Source organism: Eptatretus burgeri, chromosome 15, assembly GCF_056783735.1.
Source record: "Eptatretus burgeri isolate ZD-2024b chromosome 15, Ebu_testis_v1, whole genome shotgun sequence".
Classification (NCBI taxonomy): Eukaryota; Metazoa; Chordata; class Myxini; order Myxiniformes; family Myxinidae; genus Eptatretus; species Eptatretus burgeri.
In genome coordinates this window covers 65,599,570-65,625,079 of record NC_140975.1, presented here as the reverse complement: position 1 = coordinate 65,625,079, position 25,510 = coordinate 65,599,570, and the positions used below count along the sequence as shown (strand labels likewise).

The 25,510-nt window shown below is 43.7% G+C and overlaps 1 protein-coding gene across 1 annotated transcript; it reads left to right on the top strand.

Annotated features, from left to right (window-relative positions):
* Positions 1-1,915: 1,915 nt before the first annotated feature.
* On the top strand, positions 1,916-25,332 carry LOC147012365 (uncharacterized). Its single transcript, XM_085856386.1, has 2 exons — positions 1,916-2,300; positions 23,414-25,332. The coding sequence occupies exons 1-2, from the start codon at positions 1,916-1,918 to the stop codon at positions 25,330-25,332; spliced, it is 2,304 nt and encodes a 767-aa protein (XP_085712512.1).
* Positions 25,333-25,510: the final 178 nt, after the last annotated feature.

Here is a 25,510-nt window from a genome sequence, read left to right as displayed (position 1 = left end):
GTGAAGCAAAACCAGCTGCAGTCTCTTCCTAACGGAGTGTTTGATAAACTAACACAACTCACAATCCTGCATCTGTACAACAACAAGCTCCAGTCTCTTCCTAACGGAGTGTTTGATAAACTAACCAGTCTCACACTTCTGAGTCTGCGCACCAACCAGCTGAAGTCTGTTCCTGTCCCTTGTCTTGTGAAAGGCTGTTCGAGCTCCTTTGTTCTGATGAAGAGTTAAATTATTCACTCCTACAAAGCTCAGTGATACCGGTTTGATTATTTCATATCTTCCTGTTATAAATGTCCTTTAAACAATTTTCAAACATTTCTATATTCACTCCAAACATTTATACTTCACTTTTATCATTTTGTTTTTGTAAATTTTATTTTGTGATTGATTTCAGATATTTTATTAATTGGCCTTATCGGTCCTGATTCGTTCATTTCTCCGTTTTTCAGTTTCTATCATCGTTCTCTCACCTGTCCTTCACTCTAAAATTAAATGTTTAAAAGTTCTAAACGTGTTCTGTGTTCCCCCTTGTGTTTGCACCACTCACAACCACCCATGTCCTGTGATGTGAATTGTGGATCATTCATGTTAACCATTCATATTGTATGTGGTTCATTCCTGACCTGATAAATATTTTGTGCATTAAAACGATGATAAAAACATTACTTAAGATGATGAAATGTTTATTTAATAAATCATTTTCTATTCATTGCCACTCTCCCAATTGTAGATGCTGAGCCCCTCTGATTGTATAGAGTATAGACCATCCCCTAGTTTTGTGAGTTCCAGAGGATGTATGGTACTGTAGTCGTAGCACACTGCAAAGTAGATCTTGGTGAGATCCCAGCATCCATGGCAGCACAGCTACCCCAGCATTTACACCTGCTGAAAGATCAGCCTCTCAATGCATTACCATCGCGTTTGGGATCCTGTTCCATCAGGCAGCCATGTTTTTATCCTGTACCCTTCAGAGTGATCAGGATCAGGCTGTGAAACACAGGGCTCAATGTAGATGAAGGAAATGATAAACTAAAGCTCCTTGAAATGGAACAACCAGCCCCTTTCACTGAAACTAGACAAATATTGAGGATGTTTGTCTGTTCACAGTACAAAAAGGTCTGGGAGGGCTTTACTTGTCCGCTACTCGTCCGCTTCAAGAATACAAATGGTGCCTCTATCCCCATTTATGGTAGATTGCTGACCAACACTGACGAGCTCAACCCACCGGGTTTGAAACCAGAGATGTCCCTCTCTTCGGCAGATTGCCGATCAAGGCTTAGAAGTGCCATCTACCCAGGTTTTACATCAGAGTTATTTTTTAGGCCACCGTACTTTTAGGTAAATTTTTAGGCCAAAATTTTAGGGCCACCTTACTCACCATTCTCCTGCGGTATGCAGTATCAAGTTTCATTCGAATCAGGCAACGAAAAAATTATTTAAAATCAATTCCCAATTCAGTGAAGTACTCTTCAGGAGAATTTGATCAATGCAAACAACCTTAGCGGTAAAGTTCACAGGAGCTATCTTTTTTTTAATTTTTTTCTTGAAATGATTTTTTTCATCAACCGCTGTCACAACGGGAACCCGGCGGGTTCACGGGTTGTCTAGTACTCTTTAAATTTGTGAACTAAATAAGAAATATCTAAAGTTATGTACTTTAATCATGTACTAATTTAATCATGTACTAATTAATACACTTAAGTCTTCCTGGAAATTATGCAACATTTCCTGGTTGTTACATCGTGTTTATCAAAAAATGACAAATCAATATCCAAAATCAATATCGATTGAAGGCAGATATATGTTTTACAGAAAGCAAATGCAACAGAATACATGGATAATCATGTTTGCAAAGGAATCCTCTCAACTGCAGCATTTTACCGAAGTTCAAATAATATTTCATGAGTAAGGAACAATGTCTTTATTCATTCACACTTTGGGCTGGCAACACCAATTACAAATACTTAAAGAGGAAATCGTTGACATTGCTGGAATCTTCGACATTGTGGTGACCAAAACTGCACACTATTTAAGCTTGTTAAACTTGAAACAAAAACAGTCTTTTAAGTTTCTTTTAAGTCAAGTGTTTGAAAAACTCACCAGTCTCACATTTCTGAATCTGTACAACAATAAGCTACAATCTCTCCCAAATAGAGTGTTTGATAAACTCATCAAACTAAAAGAGCTGTGGCTGAGTTCCAACAAGCTCCAGTCTCTTCCAAATGGAGTGTTTGATAAACTAACCAGTCTCACACATCTGAGTCTACACACTAACCAGCTGAAGTCTGTTCCTGTCCCTTGTCTTTTGAAAGGTCATACAGGGTGGGTTTTATTTGAGAACCCTAAATAATTATCGTACACCAAAAACTACATCAGTTAGGAATCTAATATTCTGTGTAAATGTAGTCTAATGTTACAGAAAGATGTCTCATGATCCACACAAATGATTACTTTAAATGAAGTGCTGAAAGTGTCGAGCACTGTGTTGCAGGCTCAAATTCATTCTTCCCAGCACGTTCACCGACACAAAGTGTAACATTTCTCGGGGAAAATTGCTGATTGTGTCACTGATTATTGCTTTTAATTCACCAACAGTGTGTGAATTTGAGTGTACACTAAATACTTCAAATATCCCCATAAAAAGAAATCTGGCAATGTAATATCTGGGGATTGAGGTGGCCATCATGACTTGGACACTACATGGTCCCCAAAGAGTAGCCTAAGTTTGTTCATGCTGTATCGCGAAGTGTGACCCATGGCACCATCTTGCGGAAACCATCCTTGGTTGATTTAGTCTTCTGTAAGGTGCTCGAGAAACTCATGGATTGTGTTGATGTAACGTTCTAAATTTGTTTCTGAGAAGAAAATTGAGCCAATAATTATTTGCTCACTTACAGCACACCAAACAGCAATTTTCATTGAATGCAATGGCCTTTCATGGATTGCATAATGTTGTTCACTTAACCATAAACGAGTGCTTTGTGAATTGAAATTCCCAGAAAGATGAAACTATGCTTTGCATGTAAAAAAAAAAAACGAACATTCAAAACATTGTCTTGTTCTCTTACCATCCTCCGGAGCCACTCACAATAGACGACGCATTTCTCTAGATCTGGCTCTCATAACTGATGCACTGCCTGAATTTTGCAGGGATAAAGTTTGATTGTCTTGACCACCTTCCTTGCACTGGAATATGAACAGTGAACTTGTTGTGCAAAACGTCTCAGAGATTTGTTCTTTGTTTCTTTGTTTCCATTCTTTCCCGGACTTCATACACTTTCACTGGTATAACAACACTTGGCTGGCACATGGGCTTTTTACCTTTCACACAGCCTGTTTCTCTGAACTACTTCAACAGTTTCCATATCACTGATTTTAAAGGTTTTGTACGACCACCAAAACGACTTTTAAATGTAATTTGACATTCTTGATGTAATGTTTGACGAGAAACACTCGCTCTTCCACAATGAGCACCATGCCATGACTCAGTGAAAACCGTTAAACATCACTGCTGGGCCACATGATAAATCACATGATATCTCATGACTCTCAGGATCATGTCATGTCTTTCTGTACCATTTAGCTAAAAATATGCAAAATATTAGTTTCCTAACAGAGATATATATATATATATATATATATATATATATATATATATATATATATATATATATATATATATATATATATATATATATATTTAATGTTTGGGAATTATTGAGAGTTCTTGAGAAAAAATTTTAAAATCACCCTGAACTCGCTCCATTGCTCTTATTTTTCTTTTTCTTCTTGCATGTGACAGCTTGGCTGCTGGGTAGATGTGTATATATATATAGTATTGTGATGTCCATGGGACTTGAACAGTCCACGGGACAATGTAGAATGAGCCGAAACGATGGAGGCGGTTTATTTATTTATAACCCAAACATGGCGGTTCTAATCGCTCTACCGCAAACGGGACGAGGAAGGTGGCACGAGTCACTTTTCACTGAGTTGATGATGTTTATTTGTTTTTAATATTAACCAGAAATAACAAGACTCGGCAAGAAAAGGGATCGGGGGCGATTCAACGGGATGGTGTGGGATCGGGCGTGGGGAAAAACACAGACAATTCCAATGAATATACAGATCTCAAACCTCTAAGGCACCAAGTTCACACACACACACACACACACACACACACACACACACACACACACACACACACACACACACACACACACACACACACACACACACACACACAAAACGTAGCTATTTCTGGTGGTCAGGCTGGACCGTGGTGTGGACGCAACTGTCCCTGGATCGGTGTCGGACGAGCTGGCCTTGCTCTCGTCAGGGGGGCAGGAGAAACCGTGGTGCTGTCGACCTCCTGGTCTTGGCCCAAGTCCGCTCACAGCCGCCAGGGAACCAGTTCTGGCGCCAAGTTGCGAGCAGGAGAGGGAGGCAGGTCCGCCCGCCGTTCGACCCCGTACTCCGAGTCAGCAGAACCCCAGAGCCAACCAAGGTGAGGCACGAGGCTCTGCAAGGCTCCAAGACACGATGAAGAACACGATCGAATCAGCACAACAACAAGGACGCTCTCCGCGCAACAGCTTCCACACCAAAAAAAACATGATCGTTTTTGTCCCGATCTTCTTCCTCTTCCTTTTCGACCCCGAACAGAACCTTTTTATCCTCCTGTCCTCGTCACTTCCAATCGAGCCGTTTATTGGCCCACCGCCGTCGCCTTCTGCCAATCGTGATCACGGGGCGGAGCCATCCGCTGCACTGTCCTGTGACGTCACGGCCAGTCCCCAGAGAATACCAAAAGGGGTTTACGCAGACACACTTACCCTATCCCGTGTCCCTATCTAATTACGTGACAATTATCATTTCCCCCCTTGAAGAAATGAACATTTACTAGACAACTTATCACCACTGAATTGCTACTTATTACATTGAGATCCTGGTAAACTCGAACAGCATGGCATACCTAATTAAACATCCTAATTACCCTTTGAATGCATATCCCCCCCCCTCAAACGTAACACTGCCCCCTCCTCTGGTACCGCAGCTCCTGCAAGGTATATCACAGGCGCTACCGTACCAGCCTTAACACTTACTGACTCACACCTAATTAACCTAACGAAATAAAGTAGGAGGGGCAATGGGCAGCGAGTCGCAGCTAACTTACCTATCCCGCTTAATGTACTACCCCCTTATGGCCTTATCCTCGCCTAAACAATCATTCGTTTTTTTGTTTTTTTCATCACATGAGAGCACTGAGCGAAGTTGCACTCCATCTTCTGGATCATCGCTCTTGGCCAGCACTCTTCCAGTGATCTGGGGAGGGGAAACAAAAGGTTCCACAAAAACACAACACTTATACTTTACATTCCTACTCTAAGCCTTAACGACACTATTCACAGGATATTTACACTTGACTGCCTCCCCCAGTGGATGCTAATAGACCCAGCGTTACCTGGGGAGCCAATTTTCAAATTTGCTTGCCCCAAAATTATGGAGGCATCATGCCCTTGCTGCACATGTCAAGTTGTGCGGGATCGAGTGGGACTCACACATCTTCACAACACTCACACCATGGTCATCATCACATTTCTAGGTCATGGTCCTCATTTTAATCATGCAGGCTGAATCCCGTCATGGCCGTGGGGTGGGTTACCACAAGATGATGGGGGCATCTCAGGTGCAACCATGCCCACAGGTAAGCTTTAGTCCAACCCGGACGTTTCTCCGCCCCGCTCCCTATGATTCCCTCCCCCCTGGTAGCCATCAGCTCTAATCCCGTACAACACTCTGGAAGGGGTCTCACTGGCTCCTCTGGCCTTCCTGGGTCGCCAAGGTCCTACCGGCCTTGGTCGCCCAACCAGACCCTCTCCCAGTTGCCTCCAGACACTGTCACCATTAGCCACCAGGTGGTGAATCTCCTTGAAGGGGGTCACAATTCACGCTCACCGTGAGCTTCAGCAATCCCTGTGGACAAGCACATCATCCCCACCCACAAAACCCACATGACTCCCCCACCCCATCGGCTTTACATGTGACACCTGCATTTCTAACACTTCGCCGACCATGACCTTCCCTGTTACCACACCATGTCCAATAAAAAATCAATGTGTGCACCATACATTTCACTTCTTAACTTAAAACAACTCACACAGCACTTTTCCTCACCTGATCCACGCACCAGCCATTGGACAGCCACTCGTGCCCGCTTTGTTACCAATTACCCATTGTTCCTATTGTCACTCTAAAACCCAGCAGAACTTACAAACCCATGCCAATTTTCCCACAATTCATTTTTTTTTTTTTTTTACCAAATGAGGCACTTCACCACTATCTCAGCAGCCGAGCATGGCCCTATATGCTCAGCCCAATCTAGTTTTCCCGACCCCCGACAGTGATTTCCGGACCCGACCTATGAAAGGGCATCTCGGATAGACCTGGCGGTTCAGCAGGAGGATTCATCCTCTCCGGGCTTGAAAGTCCATTGGAGGGTCTCTCCATCGCCGGGTACCGGCAATATCGTTGCATGTGTCCTCTTCGCCCGCACCGGAAACAACTCCCCATAAAAGGCCCCCGTGAGTATCGGTGAAATGTCTCTTCCGGTTCCGGACCCCCTCGGCCATAATCGAATTGCTCTATTGGCTGGGCTGGACCCCGCCGCTTTGGCGCACTAACTACCGGAATCCCCATTTATCAAACTTGACAGTTTCTGGCAAATTTCCTGAAACATTTGGGTAATGCCAATTTCTCCCAGCCCCCCTCCCTGATCCTGAATCTCCGCCTGTCGGATCGTCACCGATGGCCTCTCGGGCACCCGACCCGGCCGACTCCACGAGGCCAGCCTGGCCGCGCACTCGGCCGCTCGGTGAACGGTGGGTGGGTCCTGTAACTCCACTAGCGCTCGGACCTCAGGGTCAGGAAGAGCAGCTAAAAATTTTGAGTGCCAGTCTGTCCCATGCCTCCACTGTAAGGTCCCGATACGTGATCCTGACTGATTGGTAAATGTCCTGTGCCAGCTCCTGCACTGTCTCACCCGGCTTTAATCTGCGGTGCTGGAGCTGAGCCCGCACCAGATCACAGTTTGCCGCGAACCCAAACCGACGGCTCAACGCCTCGCGAATGTGGGAGCTGGTCAACATCCCTCCGCGATCACGTTTAACACATCTGCGGCTGGTCCCCGCAACGTTGCCACCAAATTCCCTGTACGTTCCCGCTCATTCCACCCGTTTAGTCAGGAAATGCACTTAAATTGTGTCAGAAAAGCTTCAACGCTCCCTGACCCGTCGAAATTTACCAGGGGATCACTTTTACGGTGGCCCGCTTCTCAGTTTCTCCCTTGTCCGAATCCAGCCCAGGGATCAAACACCCTTGTGGCTGCGTATCCAATTTCGGAGCCCACTGTGGCCAAAGATGTTTTGTGGTGAGGGTCTCATGGGTCAATTTTGCCTCCTGTTCTAAACGTTGAATGGACCGATTCACCTCTTCCCGCAGGATCTTCTGGGCCCGCACAACCTCCTCCAAGGCTCCATCGCGAGTTTGTATCTGCTCCTCAACCAACCCGGACACTCTACTTACAAAAGACGGCTCTACCAGGCCTTTATCCAAGACTTCATCTTGGCTCATAATTTTATCTTGTTCGTCCAAACGAGCCTCCAATCCTTTTACCTCCTCTGCCAAATTCATTCCTTGCTTCCTCAGCTCTCCCCACTCTTCTACTTGCAGCTGCATACGAGCATCCACACAGGCACGATGACGTTCCAGGCTTTCATCCACTTTATCAACCCGAATGTTCGTTGCATCTATTTTATCTACCAATTTTTTTTGTATATTTTCCCCCTCCAATGTAATTTCTACCTTTGTTACCTCCAATCTATCCTCGAATTTACTTTGTATTTCTCCCAATTTAACATCCACACACTCCTGCATCTCAGTTTTCATTTTCTCCATCTTTTCCCCCAATTCATCCCTCATTAAATCAATCCGTGCACCCAACTGTTCCCCCATTACCCCCAATCGATCCGCCATCTCTGCCCCCTGTGCTGTCATTTCTGCCCTCTGTGTCACGAATTGATTTGCCATTTGTGCCGTCATGTCCCCTATTAAACTTTCCAACATTGTCTGGACCGATATCGCGCCGGTTTCCGGCGCTGCCGGCCCCGTTACGGGCGATGAAACACGGTCCACGCTCGGAATGGGGGAGGTTCCAACCCTACCCCCGTCTCTCCCTTCTTCCCCTGACTCGCTGCCAGACACGTGGCCTTCCTCCTCAAACATCTGCACATCCGCCATGGTGCAGAAGTCCTGTTTGCCGCCAATTAATTTAAATTTGAAAAATCCCGCCAAAATTTTCCCGCGCTCGTGCGCTTTCCTGTAGTAATTTTATATTCCAATTCGTGGCGAGATTTTAATCTTGGTATATTCTCCCGATACCAAATATAATTTAGAGGGGTTCGAACATCCAACACCCTGACACCAATGTGACGTCCACGGGACTTGAACAGTCCCGCCAACGTAGAATGAGCCGAAACGATGGAGGCGGTTTATTTATTTATAACCCAAACATGGCGGTTCTAATCGCTCTACCGCAAACGGGACGAGGAAGGTGGCACGAGTCACTTTTCACTGAGTTGATGATGTTTATTTGTTTTTACTATTAACCAGAAATAACAAGACTCAGCAAGAAGAGGGATCCGGGGCGATTCGACGGGATGGTGCGGGATCGGGCGTGGGGAAAACACAGACAATTCCAATGAATATACAATTCTCAAACCCTCTAAGGCACCAGGTACACACACACACACACACACACACACACACACACACACACACACACACACACACACACACACACACACACACACACACACACACACACACAAAACGTAGCTATTTCTGGTGGTCAGGCTGGACCGTGGTGTGGACGCAACTGTCCCTGGATCGGCGTCGGACGAGCTGGCCTTGCTCTCGTCAGGGGGGGGGCAGGAGAAACCGTGGTGCTGTTGACCTCCTGGTCTTGGCCCAAGTCCGCTCACAGCCGCCAGGGAAGCAGTCCTGGCGCCAAGTTGCGAGCAGGAGAGGGAGGCAGGTCCGCCCGCCGTTCGACCCCGTACTCCGAGTCAGCAGAACCCCAGAGCCAACCAAGGTGAGGCACGAGGCTCAGCAAGGTTCCAAGACACGATGAAGAACACGATCGAATCAGAACAACAACAAGGACGCTCTCCGCGCAACAGCTTCCACACCAAAAAAAACACGATCGTTTTTGTCCCGATCTTCTTCCTCCTCCTTTTCGACCCCGAACAGAACCCTTTTATCCTCCTGTCCTCGTCACTTCCAATCGAGCCGTTTATTGGCCCACCGCCGTCGCCTTCTGCCAATCGTGATCACGGGGCGGAGCCATCCGCTGCACTGTCCTGTGATGTCACGGCCAGTCTCCAGAGAATACCAAAAGGGGTTTATGCAGACACACTTACCCTATCCCGTGTCCCTATCTAATTACGTGACAATTATCATTTCCCCCCTTGAAGAAATGAACATTTACTAGACAACTTATCACCACTGAATTGCTACTTATTACATCGAGATCCTGGTAAACTCGAACAGCATGGCATACCTAATTAAACATCCTAATTACCCTTTGAATGCATACCCCCCCTCAAACGTAACAATATATATATATATATATATATATATATATATATATATATATATATATATATTTCTTCTTCTTCTTTCGGCTGCTCCCGTTAGGGGTCGCCACAGCGGATCATCCGTATGATCCGCATTGTGATTTGGCACATATTTTACGCCGGATGCCCTTCCTGACGCAACCCTGGTCGCCTCTTACGACACAGGGATATGGTACACCTATTTTAACCGGGGCATACACCGGCCCAGTACAACTGGTACTCATTTCGCCGACCTCGGAAGGATGACAGGCTGAGTGAACCCCCTGGTGTATTAATTCAGTGGCTCAACGGGGTTTGAACTCAGGACCTTTTGGATCCCAAGCCGCTGCCCTAACCACTGCGCCAACACCAGGCATATATATATATATATATATATATATATATATAAATATATATATATATATATATATATATATATATATATATATATATATATATATATATATATATATATATATATATATATATATATATATATATATATATATATATATATATATATATATAATATCCACCAGTCGGTTGGTTTGTCAGTCCATTTGGGAGAGGTTTCTCAGTTCAAAGAGTGATTTCCCCCACTCAGGGGGGGCTTCAAAATGAAATCACCTCCATTTTGTTTGCTCAGTGGAGCCTTTTTTTAAGGCTTGTATTTTCTTACACTTTCATAGCTTTATATTAACTCTAATTCAATATCGGATTTCATTTTTCATGGTTGATAAGATGGTATTAGTTTTGGTTCCAAAAAACACTGAAATAAAATTAGAATTTTAAGAGAAGAATGCATTTTAAGTGAAATTAAGATCTGTATTCTGCACTTTGAATGTCAATGTGTGTGTCATTGTGTCAGTGTGTCTCCTCCATAACTCCAAAACTATGAAACCTATCAGCCTGAAACTTTGCAATCATACCAAGAAAACTCCAAGGAAGTGGATGAATGAAAATTGTATGTTTGAGTTAATTAAAACATCCCTTTTGAAGATAATTAACAGCCTTATTTAATTATATCCTTTATCAGGCGATCCTTGGCACCTCACTTTCGGGTCTTTCGGTGTTTCCTGAGTAACCCTGCTGGGGTCTGAAACCACCATGTTTTTGGCCTGCTCCACCACGTCTTGACTTGGAACAGGCCGCAATGATTTCTTAACGATAAAGATTGTTTTTTTTCACTTTCCTTACTCATATTATCCAAATGCCTGTTCATCATGGCTATGAATTGCTGTCTACATCACTTTTGTAAGTACTATAGTTTTCAAATTAGCATCTTGGACTGATTTCTTGCCTTATATGATACGATTTTCCACGATCTACCCTCACGGACTAATTAAGGTATATCATCGAAATATTTTTTTTGGTTTTGAGGATCGATATTGTCTGGACAAATTAAGTGTCAAAATCTTTTGTGAAATCTGATAATTTATAGAAATAATGAGTCTTATAACTAAGCTGATATACCTATTTACTTTAAGCACGCAAGGCTATGTTCCCTCCTTCTCCATAGATAGACAAGAACATATGAAATTTCCAAAGCATTAAACTTATCTTTTTCTATTCAACTTTTCTTGTGAATTGTCTTGTGAACACACTTTTCTATTTTTCTATTTTCATTAAACTCACCTTTTGGAGAATTATATTGAGTGAACAAAAAATTTAGGAACGTGCCAAAATTAAGGTGCTTCATTGAGCTACATGACTTAATGCATTCACTGATGGACATCACACCCTCAGAGAGTCCCTCAGAGTGACTACTGATCCAAAGCATCTGCCACATCTGTGTATGTATTTTCGGAGGTTCCGTGAGGTGCTCCACAGGGAATCAAAGCAAATCTGGTAAAAAAAAAACAGACCTTTTAAAAAAAAATTATAACATTTGCGTGGACATGAGGCACGTCCAGACGAGCAGGCAATATGGCAGATTATCCGCAATGATTAATTCATGGGTGATTGAACTTTTTGATGTCTCCAGAGTTGTTCTGCATTAAGCTGCAACTATTTTGTGCATAAAGTCATTATTTTAACGAATTCATTTTATTTCATTAACTGCTATGTGCGTGGTGAAGACTGGATTTATAGTTAAAGGGATCATATATGATATGCAGAGATCATGGCCAACCATTCCTTATCAACCATTTAATTGGAGTGTTTGCATGAGTGCTTAAGCCACTTGCTGAACTCCTTACAGTCGATAGTGGATCCGCACAACCTCCTCTGAGCGAATCGTTCACTCACTGTGACACTTTTGCCTGCCACATCATTCAGAGCGAGTGGTTCATGCTCCATGACCCTGAGTGAGTGGTTTGTGCTTCATCGCCATGAGCGAGTGGTTGGTGCTCCACTATCCTGAGTGAGTGGTTCATGCTCCATGCCCCTGAGTGAGTGGTTTGTGCTTCATCGCCATGAGCGAGTGGTTGGTGCTCCACTACCCTGATTGAATGGTTCGTGCTCCGTCACCCTGAGTGAGTGGTTCATGCTCCGTCACCCTGAGGGAGTGGTTCATGCTCCATCACCCTGAGCAAGTGGCTCATGCTCTGTCACCCTGAGTGAGTGGTTCATGCTCTGTCACCCTGAGTAAGTGGTTCGTTCTCCATCACCCTGAGCAAGTAGTTCATGCTCCATCACCCTGAGTGAGTTGTTGGGAAATAGCACTCGATCTCCAAGCTTTTTGCTATATTAACATGTTTTCTTAATTATCGAGCCAAATTTTTTTCCACCCTTCACATGCAGCTTTTTATAAAGATTAATGTTTGTGAACATAGCCCTGAAACGTCGATATAAATGGAACGTTGTTTTTTGGTGAAAGCTACTCATGATTTTTGTGTTGCTGCTGATATCAGCCAAGTGTGTGTGTGTGTGTGTGTGTGTGTGTGTGTGTGTGTGTGTGTGTGTGTGTGTGTGTGTGTGTGTGTGTGTGCGTGTGTGTGTGTGTGTGTGTGTGCGTGCACGCACGCACTGTTCAAAAAGCATAACTCTCTCTGTTCCATCAATGCTCTACCCCCTCGCAATACAGTGCAGCACCCTCCTCCCACACCGCTCTCGCATTCTCCCCTCCCTCTCTCTGTCTCTGGACATATCCAGGTGGTGGTTATGTCTGGATGGTGTTTGTCTCCAGACGTTTCTGGGCAGGGTTTGTCTTCGGACATGTCCGGGCGATGTTTATGTCCAGACGGGAGTTTGTTTCTGGATGTAGCCAAGCGGTGTTTGTCTCCGGCCAGCTTGGCTCCAAATGCATCTGGGAGTGTTTTACTCTGGACACGTCCAGGCGGTGTTTGTCTCTGCACATGTCTCGGCAGTGTTTGTCTCCGGACGCATCCGGGTGGTAATTAACGCTCCACCTCACATCTGTCTTCCCTTCCCTCACCCCTCCTCGATTCCCCACCCTTCCTCACTCCCCATCCCTCCTCTCTCCCTGCTGTCTCTCCCCCACTCCTCTCTCCCTTTCCCCGCTCTTACCCCTCGTAAGTTACCTTTTTTAACATAGCTACCTTTTTAAGAAACAAAGGAAAATTTTGATTACAACCCATGCAAAGAAAACGAGGTAATGCATGTTTTGTTCGGAGCGATTGCGACAGCGGTCTATTATTCACCGCCCAAAGAAGGTATGTTTTCATAATGCAGAGGAATGAAAATCGTGGTCTTTAATAAAGAAAAAAATTGGTTTTCACATGACTTTTCAAGGCTGAATCGTGTTCAATCACAAGATTTATAAACAAACTATATTTCACGTGTGCATGGACATGCAATTCACATATACTATGTGAAATAAATAAATGGTGGAAGGAAAATTCCCAAGAGATATTTTTAGTTCTTATTTTATAAGTTATGTCCACATGCACTTTAAAGAGGTTTATTTTAAATTTTCAGGTTTAAAAAAAATGTACTTTTGTATGTTGTACACGAATAAAAGGGTAATTTCGGTTTTTGCCAAACAGAAGGGTCTAAAGCCCACAACACTTTTTCCCAGGGACTTTTCCAGTAAACCTGTATTCTTTCGACAGATGTCACAATAAAATATTTCATTCTTAAGACGTAGTCACAATAAAATATTTCATTCTTAAGACGTAGTCACAATAAAATATTTCATTCTTAAGACGTAGTCACAATAAAATATTTCATTCTTAAGACATAGTCACAATAAAATATTTCATTCTTAAGACAGTCACAATAAAATATTTCATTCTTAAGACACAGTCACAATAAAATATTTCATTCTTAAGACACAGTCACAATAAAATATTTCCTTCTTAGGACATAGTCACAATAAAATATTTTATTCTTAAGACACAGTCACAATAAAATATTTCATTCTTAAGACGCAGTCACAATAAAATATTTCATTCTTAAGACATAGTCACAATAAAATATTTCATTCTTAAGACATAGTCACAATAAAATATTTCATTCTTAAGACATAGTCACAATAAAATATTTCATTCTTAAGACACAGTCACAATAAAATATTTCCTTCTTAGGACATAGTCACAATAAAATATTTTATTCTTAAGACACAGACACAATAAAATATTTCATTCTTAAGACACAGTCACAATAAAATATTTCATTCTTAAGACATAGTCACAATAAAATATTTCATTCTTAAGACACAGTCACAATAAAATATTTCCTTCTTAGGACATAGTCACAATAAAATATTTTATTCTTAAGACACAGTCACAATAAAATATTTCATTCTTAAGACACAGTCACAATAAAATATTTCATTCTTAAGACATAGTCACAATAAAATATTTCATTCTTAAGACACAGTCACAATAAAATATTTCATTCTTAAGACACTGTCACAATAAATTATTTCATTCTTAAGACACAGTCACAATAAAATATTTCATTCTTAAGACATAGTCACAATAAAATATTTCATTCTTAAGACAGTCACAATAAAATATTTCATTCTTAAGACATAGTCACAATAAAATATTTCATTCTTAAGACGTCATCACAATAAAATATTTCATTCTTAAGACATAGTCACAATAAAAAGTTGCAAATCTTAGGTACCCTTTGATTCCAATCACACAAGCAAAAAGCTCCTGTGTGAAGCAGGGTGACGTCGACATGATGACGTCACATGTCTTAAGCAGAGTAAAAGTAAAGCATTATTTCAAATAATCAATCACATGGCATTTGTTGGAGCAGATTCAAATCCCCTGGAGCAAATTCAAGCTATGCAATGTGGAAATGCCTGAACAGACTAAAGGCCCGGTCACACCTTGACGTTTTAGCCAGCGATGGCAACGTATTAAAATGTATGTAAAACGCTGGCTTACGTTGAACTTTTGATGTTTTTTTTTAAAAGATTCGGACGTATTCATAGCGACTTGGTCTTATGTATAACGCATTGGTAACGGACACAGAACGTTTCGTTGTGTTATAGATAACTTATACCAACGAATGCTGAACCTGTTGTCGGCCTACACAACCGATGCCCAACAATAGTCTAACTTAGGCATAGCGCGTTGCACGCATCGCGACGATGTCGTGACGTAGCCTATTAAAAGGCTGACGCACAACGATTCGAATCATAACTGCCGTAGAAATGGAAGTGTCAACATCGCGGTCATACCTTGGCGATCTTGCCAGCGTATGCCGACCTAAGAAAAATGTGTCTAAAACGTTGGGGCACGTCAAATACGGTATGAGTAAGTTTGGTATATGTGAGTAGAACGCTAAAGTACGCTATCATACGTCGTAGTAAGTAGAGTACGTCAAGAAATTTTAAACATGTTCAAAATTTTACGACGTACTCGGCGTATGACACACGTTCCGCATGCGATGGGGATAAGTTTTACACACGATATGTGGACGCTTACACACGTCCACAAAGGCTACTTATAAGCTACTCATAAGTTGAAACACGTCGCGGTAATGTCTTTTTTACGCGAAACTTATTTCTAACTTATGTTTGACGTGCTTTGAACCAATTCTTTACGTAGTCCCAACACACATCGACGTATGTAGACGTATTCCAATGACGTCTTCCAGTCGACAAAAAAAAAAAAAAAATTAACGTGTTTCTAGCTTACAACTAACTGCCATATAAAGACGTGTTCCCAGCGGTTTTGGGAATTGGTATATAAAAATGCTGCTCATAAAATGGGAACCCAACAGTGTTTTCGAGTCCTTTTTGAGTCGATGTCCATGTCAGCAGTATCAGTATCAGTATCAGTATTAGTATTAGTAGTAGTTTGTTCATGTTGGCAGTAGTAGGTGAGTGTGAGGGGAGGGTGTGGGTTATGATGGATCCTCCTTGCGTCCGCGTGTCCACGGGTAGGAGACATCTTTTCACCATTGTTCGAAGTTCTTCGCGGCTAATTTTTTATGGGGCTTTTTCAACAATGAGCTATAGCTTGTTTTTACGATTTAGGTCTATTCATAACGGGTTGGACAAATGCACAATGAACTAATAATGTGCATAGAGCGCTTTGATTACTTATAGATACGATATACCAACGAATAATTATCGTGAAGCCAGCATTCACAAACTATGCCCAACGATAGCCTAACTTATCCATATCGTGCGGCAGTTTATCTTTGCCGGTGACGTAGGGTTTGCTATTCATAGGCTGCCACTCAACGATTTAAATGGCTGCATCTCCACTATTGAAAGTAGACGCTTGCGCTCAACAATTGGATTTTTTTTACACTCAACGACTTTTAAACGGTACCACTCAGCTAGTTTCATTGTTTACAATGAACGATTTAAATTGCTGTCACTCGCCTTTGTTTTTTGACGCTGGCGCTCGGAAATTTGAAGCGTTTCTTCTGAACGTGTTAAAACGCTCAAACTCGACTATTTTAAATAGACACTGCCGATGGACAATTGGAATCATAGCCAAGCTCGACATCGAAGTGTGAACATCCTCGTCATGCCGAAGAAAAGTTTGAAGAATGCTGCAAATAAGTGTCCTGGCCGTGGCCGTGGACGCTGACACAAGGACGATCCATTATACCGACGTCTTTCAGCCTATGAGTAACTTAAAAGTAACGTCTGTCGATGTGTGGCAACGATCACGTAACGTGCCAACAACACGTTAATCAAAGGTTATAAATAAGTTTCGAGTACGCTAAACATTACCTCGGCGTGTCTCAACTTATGATTAACTTACAAGTAGCATGTGTTGACGTCTGTCAACGATCGCAGACCGTGCATACAACTTGTGGCCAGCGTAGCGGAACGTGTGAGTCATACGCCGGCATACGTCGTGAAATTTCAAGCATGAAAAAATTTGAGGACAACCAAAAAGTACAACGTTTAAAGCCAGCGTACAACGACGTATGGCAGTGTTTTTCACCGTGCTCTCAATGTTATCAAAACTTACCCATAACGTATTCAACGTGTGCCAGCGTTTTAAAAAAAAATTCAAAAATCGGCATACGTTGGCTAAAACGTCAAGGTGTGACCGGGCCTTAAGATCTGGTGTTGGAAGAACAAAAGTCACTCTCTCCAAATGGGGATACTTAAATGACAGGGACACTGTGTGTGACTGCGGCACTGAACCACAAACCATGCAGCATCTCCTGACATGCCCCCTGCTGGAACAGCCCTGCACAGCATCGGATTTGACAGTTTAATTGTAAGGGTCAGTTTAATTGTGCTCAGCTTTGGCTGAACCACATCTAGCCATGTGTACTGCAACTGCTGTTTGTGTGGACACGATAAGTAAGTCATTGCATTTGTTATTTTATGACCTGCCAGGATAGCTCAGACTCTTAAAGGATTGCACATTCGGATTTGAGCTACCTCACCAGGGTTGGAAATGCAACCCAGTGTTGTAGAATTTTGTAGTTTACGTTTTAACCGACTCGATGTAAATCCTGTTGCTCAAATGAAAGCCACAATTAATTCACTGTCCACAACGGAAAGTACATTACATTAGATAATTTTATTAACACAGTACTATGGAATACAAGCCACCGAGATGGTAAACATCTACAATGATTTGCACTAAAATAAGATTACATTTTCTGGCATTGGAAATGCTTTTTGGGAGAGTGGAGGGAGCTGATAAGCCTATAGGCAAAATAATTCAAAATGCAATACGTGTCTCCTCGGTGAAAAGCGAATGATGTAATCATGGCAAAAGTTGGTGCTGTCAACCAGGTCACTTTGTTCCACAGCAAGACATTCCTTTTATCAACAAAAAGGTCAAAAGACTTGGCTAAAAGGAAGCATAACTGACATCCAATTTGACTTATAGCATAGAAATTAAATTTATAAAGCACCAGCAACAATTATAATTGAGAGTACATTAATATAATTATTTTCTCCCACAGGGAAGAGGGAGGGAAGGAGGGACCCACTGGTCTTGTTGTGGTCCATGGTTTTTGTCCCTGAAAAGGACCCTTTTAGCGCAATGCAACCTCTGGTTTGTCCCAAGTGTGTCGGTGTTATTGGCCATTTGATGACATTAGTCCTGATATCTTCAGAGTATATTACTGTCGAATATCATTTCACTGAAGCACCACATACAGGTTGTCATCTCGTTTGCATTTTGTATTTACAGCAGAGTACAGTAAGTAACATGTTTAGCCTCACCCACCTTACTGTTTTGCAAACAACTCACCTCGTCATTTTATGATGAATTAAAAAGGTAAATGTCTTGTTCGCTCACCAGGAACATCGCTCCGGGAGTAAATGGGATAGCACACCATCAGTCTGTCCGTCCACAACTACTTGCAACTTCTTCACTGAAACTACACATATAATTTCGATGGAACTTTACCACAACCTTCATCACCTGTGATGTACCAAAGTTTGATCATGGCATTTAAAAAAATCGGACCCGAAAGGGATCTATGGGGTTTGCCCCTCAAAATAGGTATTTGCTTTCTTCGTTTAAACCACACATACAATTTCGATGAAACTTGACCACAACCTTCATCAGCCGTGATGTACTAAAGTTTATTTACAACATTTAAAAAAATCGAGGTCTAAGATTATGTACAGTGGGGGGGGGGGCACAGGGTGGGTGGAGGGTCAGGTCAGGTCAGGTATGGGAGCCTGGGCCAGAGCAGCACGCCGCTGTGTCCACTTTCCACGAGTACTCCAGAGACCTCTGTCTGGCCATCCCCCAGGAAGATGCCTGGCTCATCCCCTTCTCCTTGAGATGCCGATCAACCTGCTGGAACCACGAGGCAGGAGATCGGCCCATTGGCCTCCTCCACTCATGAGGCTCCATCGCTGAGAGAATCTGGTGAGCAGCACATGGTACCAAAGAAATTAAGTCTCTGTCTCAGATCCTTCGTCAGAGTCCAAGTCTCACATACATAGAGCAAGACTGGAAGCACCAAGGACCTAAACACACTCCAGCACCACACCCCATGATCCAGTGAATCCATGACTCCCCAGGCTCGGTCCAGACATCTGTTGACCTCTGGCTCACAGCCAGCAGAGACATGAATATCACTGCCAAGGAAAGTGAATCTCTCCATGACCTCAACATCCTCACCACAAACAAGTACCAGACAAGATAGCAGCATCCAAGATGTTATTGAAAGCCTGGATCATAGTTTTGACCCAGGAAACCTGTAATCCCAGTGGCTCTGGCTCCTCATTCAGCACCTCGAGGGAGCCCAAAATGATGTCCAGAGTCTCCGCAAAGATGACTGCATCATCTGTGAAATCAATGTCAGAGATCTTGACATTCCCAAATGATGCACCACAGCTTGATCTCTCCAACATACTCCCAATAATCTTGTCCATACAAGTGCTGAAAAGTGTGAGAGCCAGTGTACACCTCTGCGAACTAGAGTAACAACTGGAAATAAGTCTGAGATGGCATCACCACAACTCAGAGCACTGGCAGTTCCAGAATATAGTTGAAACATCAGATTGATCAGTTTTGGTGGCATCCCACGAAGACCGGAGGGCTTCCTGATTAACTGAATCGAATGCTTTGCAGAGATCAACATAGGCTGCAAGCAGCCCCTGCCAAAACTCTTATCTGTGTTCAGTGAAGACCCAAAGGGCAAGGATACGGTCAATCATAGACCTCTTTGGTGTAAAGCCTAACTGCTCTGTGCTGGTGCTCAAGCAGATGGTGGTGAACCCTATCAATAATTATCCAAGCAAAGACCTTGCCCAGCACTGAGAGAAGTGTCACACTTTGGTAGTTATTGCAGTCCTGGAGATCACCCTTTCCTTTCCAGAGAGGGACAACCACACCCCTCTTCCAATCAGTTGGGATGATGCCTGTGTTCCAGGCATAGCACAGAACTGCATGCAACGACATGAGTACAGCATTTCTACCAGCCTTGAGAAGTTCAGTATGGATGCCACAGATCCGAGGAGCTTTACCCCTTTTCAACCGGTTCACGGCAGCCTGTGTTTCCACAAATGAAGGTGGATTGGAGGGTCAGCAATAGGGATAGTAACACCCGTGACATCCAACTCGACAGCTGGTGGATCAGCCTGGTACAGATGCTCAAAGTAACCGGCCCTGTGGGCCTTCTCTTCGGACTCCACTATAAAGACCCCACCACCCTCCACTCTAACTACAGTACACTGAGGGATGGGCTTGGAGGAACGCAATGTGCGAATTCTTCTGTAAGCAGAATGAGAATCACTTGACCACAGGTGATGCTGTACACCCTCACAGATTCTTTGCACATAGTCCTCCTTGTCCACCCTCAGCGCATGTACAGTTTTACGCCTCAACTTCCTGAACAGCTCAGCATGCCAATAAGCCTGGCCTTGTGACTCTAGTCAATGGTATCTAGTGTCCCTTGAGATACACAAAATTCTTCTTCACCTTACAGTGAGTTCCAAGGCATCCACCGGCTACATCAAGGACGGTGGTCTTGAAGGCATTCCACCATTCTTCAGAATTCCCCAAAGCACACAAACCCCCCACATCGCCACTCATCCTGTTCGAAAACTTCTCAGTGACCCTCTCATCCTTGAGCTTGCAACCATCCATCCTAAGCTGATCTCGTCACTATCCGGTCTCCGAACCCCAGAGAGTGCTGCAATACCGATGTTCAAAAGCTTGAGCTCAGATGATAACAGAGACAGGGGACCATCCTCTCTTCAGAATAGGACATTTCAGGCACCCACCTGAAGGGACCTCCTCAGGTTAACCCAAGGAGACTACCGTCTGGTGGACAACACCTCAGCACCACCCTGACACACACTACCGCAATCTGGAGGATCGAAGCCACCAGAGTTTTGGACCTCACCACATGGTGTCAGGTCACGCAGAGCCACAGTTTTCTCTTTCCTGCCAGGGTAGCGCATGTGAGCCTTAAACAGTTCCACCTCCTCAATGACAGGATCATACTTGGATTACCGCATGTGACATTTCAAGAGAACAGGTCCAGGTGACTATAGCCGTGTCGGAATTGAGCAGCCACTTGTAGACTGACATTGGTAATTAAATAAACGCTCCTGTGGAGTAACGTTTGTCACACTCAAGAACAGTGAACGTACGGAATGCAAGGCATCTGGCAGAACATTCTCCCATTGAGGAGTTGGTGGTGCTCGTGATTTGAGAGCTGGAGTAATATTCTTCCAAATCACACCGTTGTAACGTTCACACTGCCCATTTCCAAATCACACCGTTGTAACGTTCACACTGCCCATTCCCTCCGAGATTATACATGGTGTTGCGACTGTTCGAGACACCATGGGAGTGTAGGAAGTGCTTCAATTCTGACGACAAAGAGGAAATTCCCCTATCAGAATTATGTAAGCCCCCTCCCTCCCCCAAGCATACCTAATATAACAATACGTTGACTAAGACATCTACTCATGGTGCAAGTTGTCATGTCAGGACAATGAAAAGCGAATGGGAAACGAGAAGACTCATCGATCACAGTAAGCAAGTGGCAGTTAGTGGTAGATGATGGGAAGGGCCCCTTGAAATCAATACTGAGTCTTTCAAAGGGTTGTGGAGGTTTTATCAAATGTGACTTCCCATCGTCTGCTGGTTGCATCATTGGTTCGAGCGCCAGCTATGCCGTTGATGCAGTGCCCCTATTACCAGTACACTGGTGCCCATTTCACCGACCTCGGAACGATGACAACGGGCTGTGGTCAACCCACTGGTGTTAATTTACATGGCCTCAAACTCAGGAACCTTGGATCCCAAGCCACCATCTGAACCGCTAAGCCAACACCAGGCAAAAAAAGTGATTGTTGCGGTTGATGGAATATTGGTTTGCACTCAGCACACAGTGGACAGGCAGCCGTTACCTTCTTCACATCCTCAACAGAGAAGGAAAGATTCCAAGTTCTTACGAAATGTACCGTCCTTGTAATGCCGGGGTGGCAGAACAGTTCGATTAAGGTATCTGAACTGATTGCCGAGCATGATGCTCTGGATGATGTGTCTGCCACTGCTCTCGCTCCCAGATTCGAACTCTGTATCGAAGTTGTAGCAGGCAAGTTCAATCCTCTATCTTTTTATTTTATCATTCTTGATCTTTCCCGATTGCTCGGAGCCGAAGGTAAAGACTTCAGATTTTGGATTGGTGATCAGGGTGAAATGGCACCAAGTCAGATAGTGTCGCCACTTGTGCAATGATTCAACAATGGCATATTCCTCTTTCTCCACTGAAGAATGTTTGCGTTCACTTGTCTGGAGGTAGGGGGAAAGGGGGGGGGTAGATCTTTATCCTTGTGTTATTTTAAGCCTTCTACTATCCACGTGACTAACCTGCAGCACATCCGACTTAATAACAACCCATGGGACTGCAGGTCAGGTCAGGTATGGGAGCATGTGCCAGAACAGCACGTCGCTGCGTCCACTTTCCGCCGGTACTCCAGGGGCCTCCGTCTGGCCATGCCCCCAGGCAGATGCCAGGCCCATCCCCATCTCCTTGAGATGGGACTGCAGTTGTCCCAGCATTGATTATCTGAACCTCTGGATACACACAAGTAACAAGGAATGAGATTATTTTTAAACTTCATCCTCTACTTTGGGGTATTTTCACATCCCAATCACACATATCACTGGATATTTCAGAAAGTATCATCTTTTCGATTCTGTGTCTTTATGACATTGTTTGCTAGCATGTCTCACCCATGTTGCTAAGGCCTAAGTCACATTTGCTCTAAGGCGAGGATACGGCGGCCGTACGCCCTCTGAATTGACAGAAACGCGCGGTGGCCTCAGGGTGGCGCTACGCTGTATGGCTATATTTTACAAGCCGTAGGGGTCGCCATGGAATTATAGCGCGGAGTTATAACCTTTTTCATTTCTACGTTCACCGTAGCAATTCGACAAGCCGAAACAAAAGAACTGATAATAAAAAAAACCCACTCGTTACCGTCCGTCTGGCCGCACGTTCGCCTTAGGGCCCCCCTGCGGTCGCCTTGCGGACACCTTGAGGCAACCTTGCATCAGCCTTGAAAATTCTATGGCCGCCACAGGGACACCGTGAGGTCACCGTGCGACATCAAATCAATGACCGTACGGCACCCCCACGTTTTCGGTCTCCACAATTTCTAAATACGCCATTCGGCTCCCCGAAAAATAAAAACATATGTGACTGCTACATTGTGTGACCGTGGAAATACTGCGGCCGCCCTATAATTGCAAGTGGCCATAGATTTTGTAGACCCTACGGCCGCCGTGCCAAATGTGACTTGGGCATTAATATCACCAGATATTCTTTATATATAATTTGGTGTTTAATTATTTGGTTATGAAACTAAGAGTCGAAGATGAAGCAAAACCAGCTCCAGTCTCTTCCTAATGGAGTGTTTGATAAACTTACCAAACTCACAGTGCTGGGTCTGCAGACCAACCAGCTCCAGTCTCTTCCTAATGGAGTGTTTGATAAACTAACCAAACTCACAGTGCTGGGTCTGGAGACCAACCAGCTCCAGTCTCTTCCTAATGGAGTGTTTGATAAACTAACCAAACTCACAGTGCTGGGTCTGCAGACCAACCAGCTGAAATCTCTTCCTCACGGAGCATTTGATAAACTAACCAAACTCACAGTACTGGGTCTGCAGACCAACCAGCTGAAATCTCTTCCCAATGGAGTGTTTGATAAACTAACCAAACTCACAGTGCTGGGTCTGCAGACCAACCAGCTGAAGTCTCTTCCTAATGGAGTGTTTGATAAACTAACCAAACTCACAGTACTGGGTCTGGGGACAAACCAGCTCCAGTCTCTTCCTAATGGAGTGTTTGATAAACTAACCAAACTCACAGTACTGGGTCTGGAGACCAACCAGCTGAAGTCTGTTCCTAATGGAGTGTTTGATAAACTAACCAAACTCACAGTACTGGGTCTGGGGACAAACCAGCTCCAGTCTCTTCCTAATGGAGTGTTTGATAAACTAACCAAACTCACAGTACTGGGTCTGGGGACAAACCAGCTCCAGTCTCTTCCTAATGGAGTGTTTGATAAACTAACCAAACTCACAGTGCTGGGTCTGCAGACCAACCAGCTGAAATCTCTTCCCAATGGAGTGTTTGATAAACTAACCAAACTCACAGTGCTGGGTCTGCAGACCAACCAGCTGAAGTCTCTTCCTAATGGAGTGTTTGATAAACTAACCAAACTCACAGTACTGGGTCTGGGGACAAACCAGCTCCAGTCTCTTCCTAATGGAGTGTTTGATAAACTAACCAAACTCACAGTACTGGGTCTGGAGACCAACCAGCTGAAGTCTGTTCCTAATGGAGTGTTTGATAAACTAACCAAACTCACAGTACTGGTTCTGGGGACAAACCAGCTCCAGTCTCTTCCTAATGGAGTGTTTGATAAACTAACCAAACTCACAGTACTGGGTCTGGGGACAAACCAGCTCCAGTCTCTTCCTAATGGAGTGTTTGATAAACTAACCAAACTCACAGTGCTGGGTCTGCAGACCAACCAGCTGAAGTCTCTTCCTAATGGAGTGTTTGATAAACTAACCAAACTCACAGTGCTGGGTCTGCAGACCAACCAGCTGAAATCTCTTCCTAATGGAGTGTTTGATAAACTAACCAAACTCACAATACTGGGTCTGGAGACCAACCAGCTGAAGTCTCTTCCTAATGGAGTGTTTGATAAACTAACCAAACTCACAGTGCTGGGTCTGCAGACCAACCAGCTGAAGTCTCTTCCTAATGGAGTGTTTGATAAACTAACCAAACTCACAGTGCTGGGTCTGCAGACCAACCAGCTGAAGTCTCTTCCTAATGGAGTGTTTGATAAACTAACCAAACTCACAGTACTGGGTCTGCAGACCAACCAGCTGAAATCTCTTCCCAATGGAGTGTTTGATAAACTAACCAAACTCACAGTGCTGGGTCTGCAGACCAACCAGCTGAAGTCTCTTCCTAATGGAGTGTTTGATAAACTAACCAAACTCACAATACTGGGTCTGGAGACCAACCAGCTGAAGTCTGTTCCTAATGGAGTGTTTGATAAACTAACCAAACTCACAATACTGGGTCTGGAGACCAACCAGCTGAAGTCTGTTCCTAATGGAGTGTTTGATAAACTAACCAAACTCACAATACTGGGTCTGGAGACCAACCAGCTGAAGTCTGTTCCTAATGGAGTGTTTGATAAACTAACCAAACTCACAGCGCTGGGTCTGCACACCAACCAGCTGAAGTCTGTTCCTGTCCCTTGTCTTGTGAAAGGCTGTATGAGTTCCTTTGTTCTGATGAATATTTAACTTATTCTCTCCTACAAAGCTCAGTGATACCGCTTTGATTATTTAATATCTTCCTGTTATAAATGTCCTTTAAACAATTGTGAAACATCTCTCTCGTCACTGCAAACCTTTCGGCTACACTTTTATCAATTTGTTTTTGTAAATGTTATTTTGTGGTTGGTTTCAGATATATTTTTTC

Bases quoted from the DNA above. Each gene is read 5' to 3' on its own strand.
- LOC147012365 (XM_085856386.1), top strand. From the start codon at position 1,916: ATGTCTTTATTCATTCACACTTTGGGCTGGCAACACCAATTACAAATA. The intron at 2,301-23,413 runs GTCTTTTGAAAG...TTCCTAATGGAG, and splicing joins GAAGTCTGTTCCTGTCCCTT to TGTTTGATAAACTTACCAAA.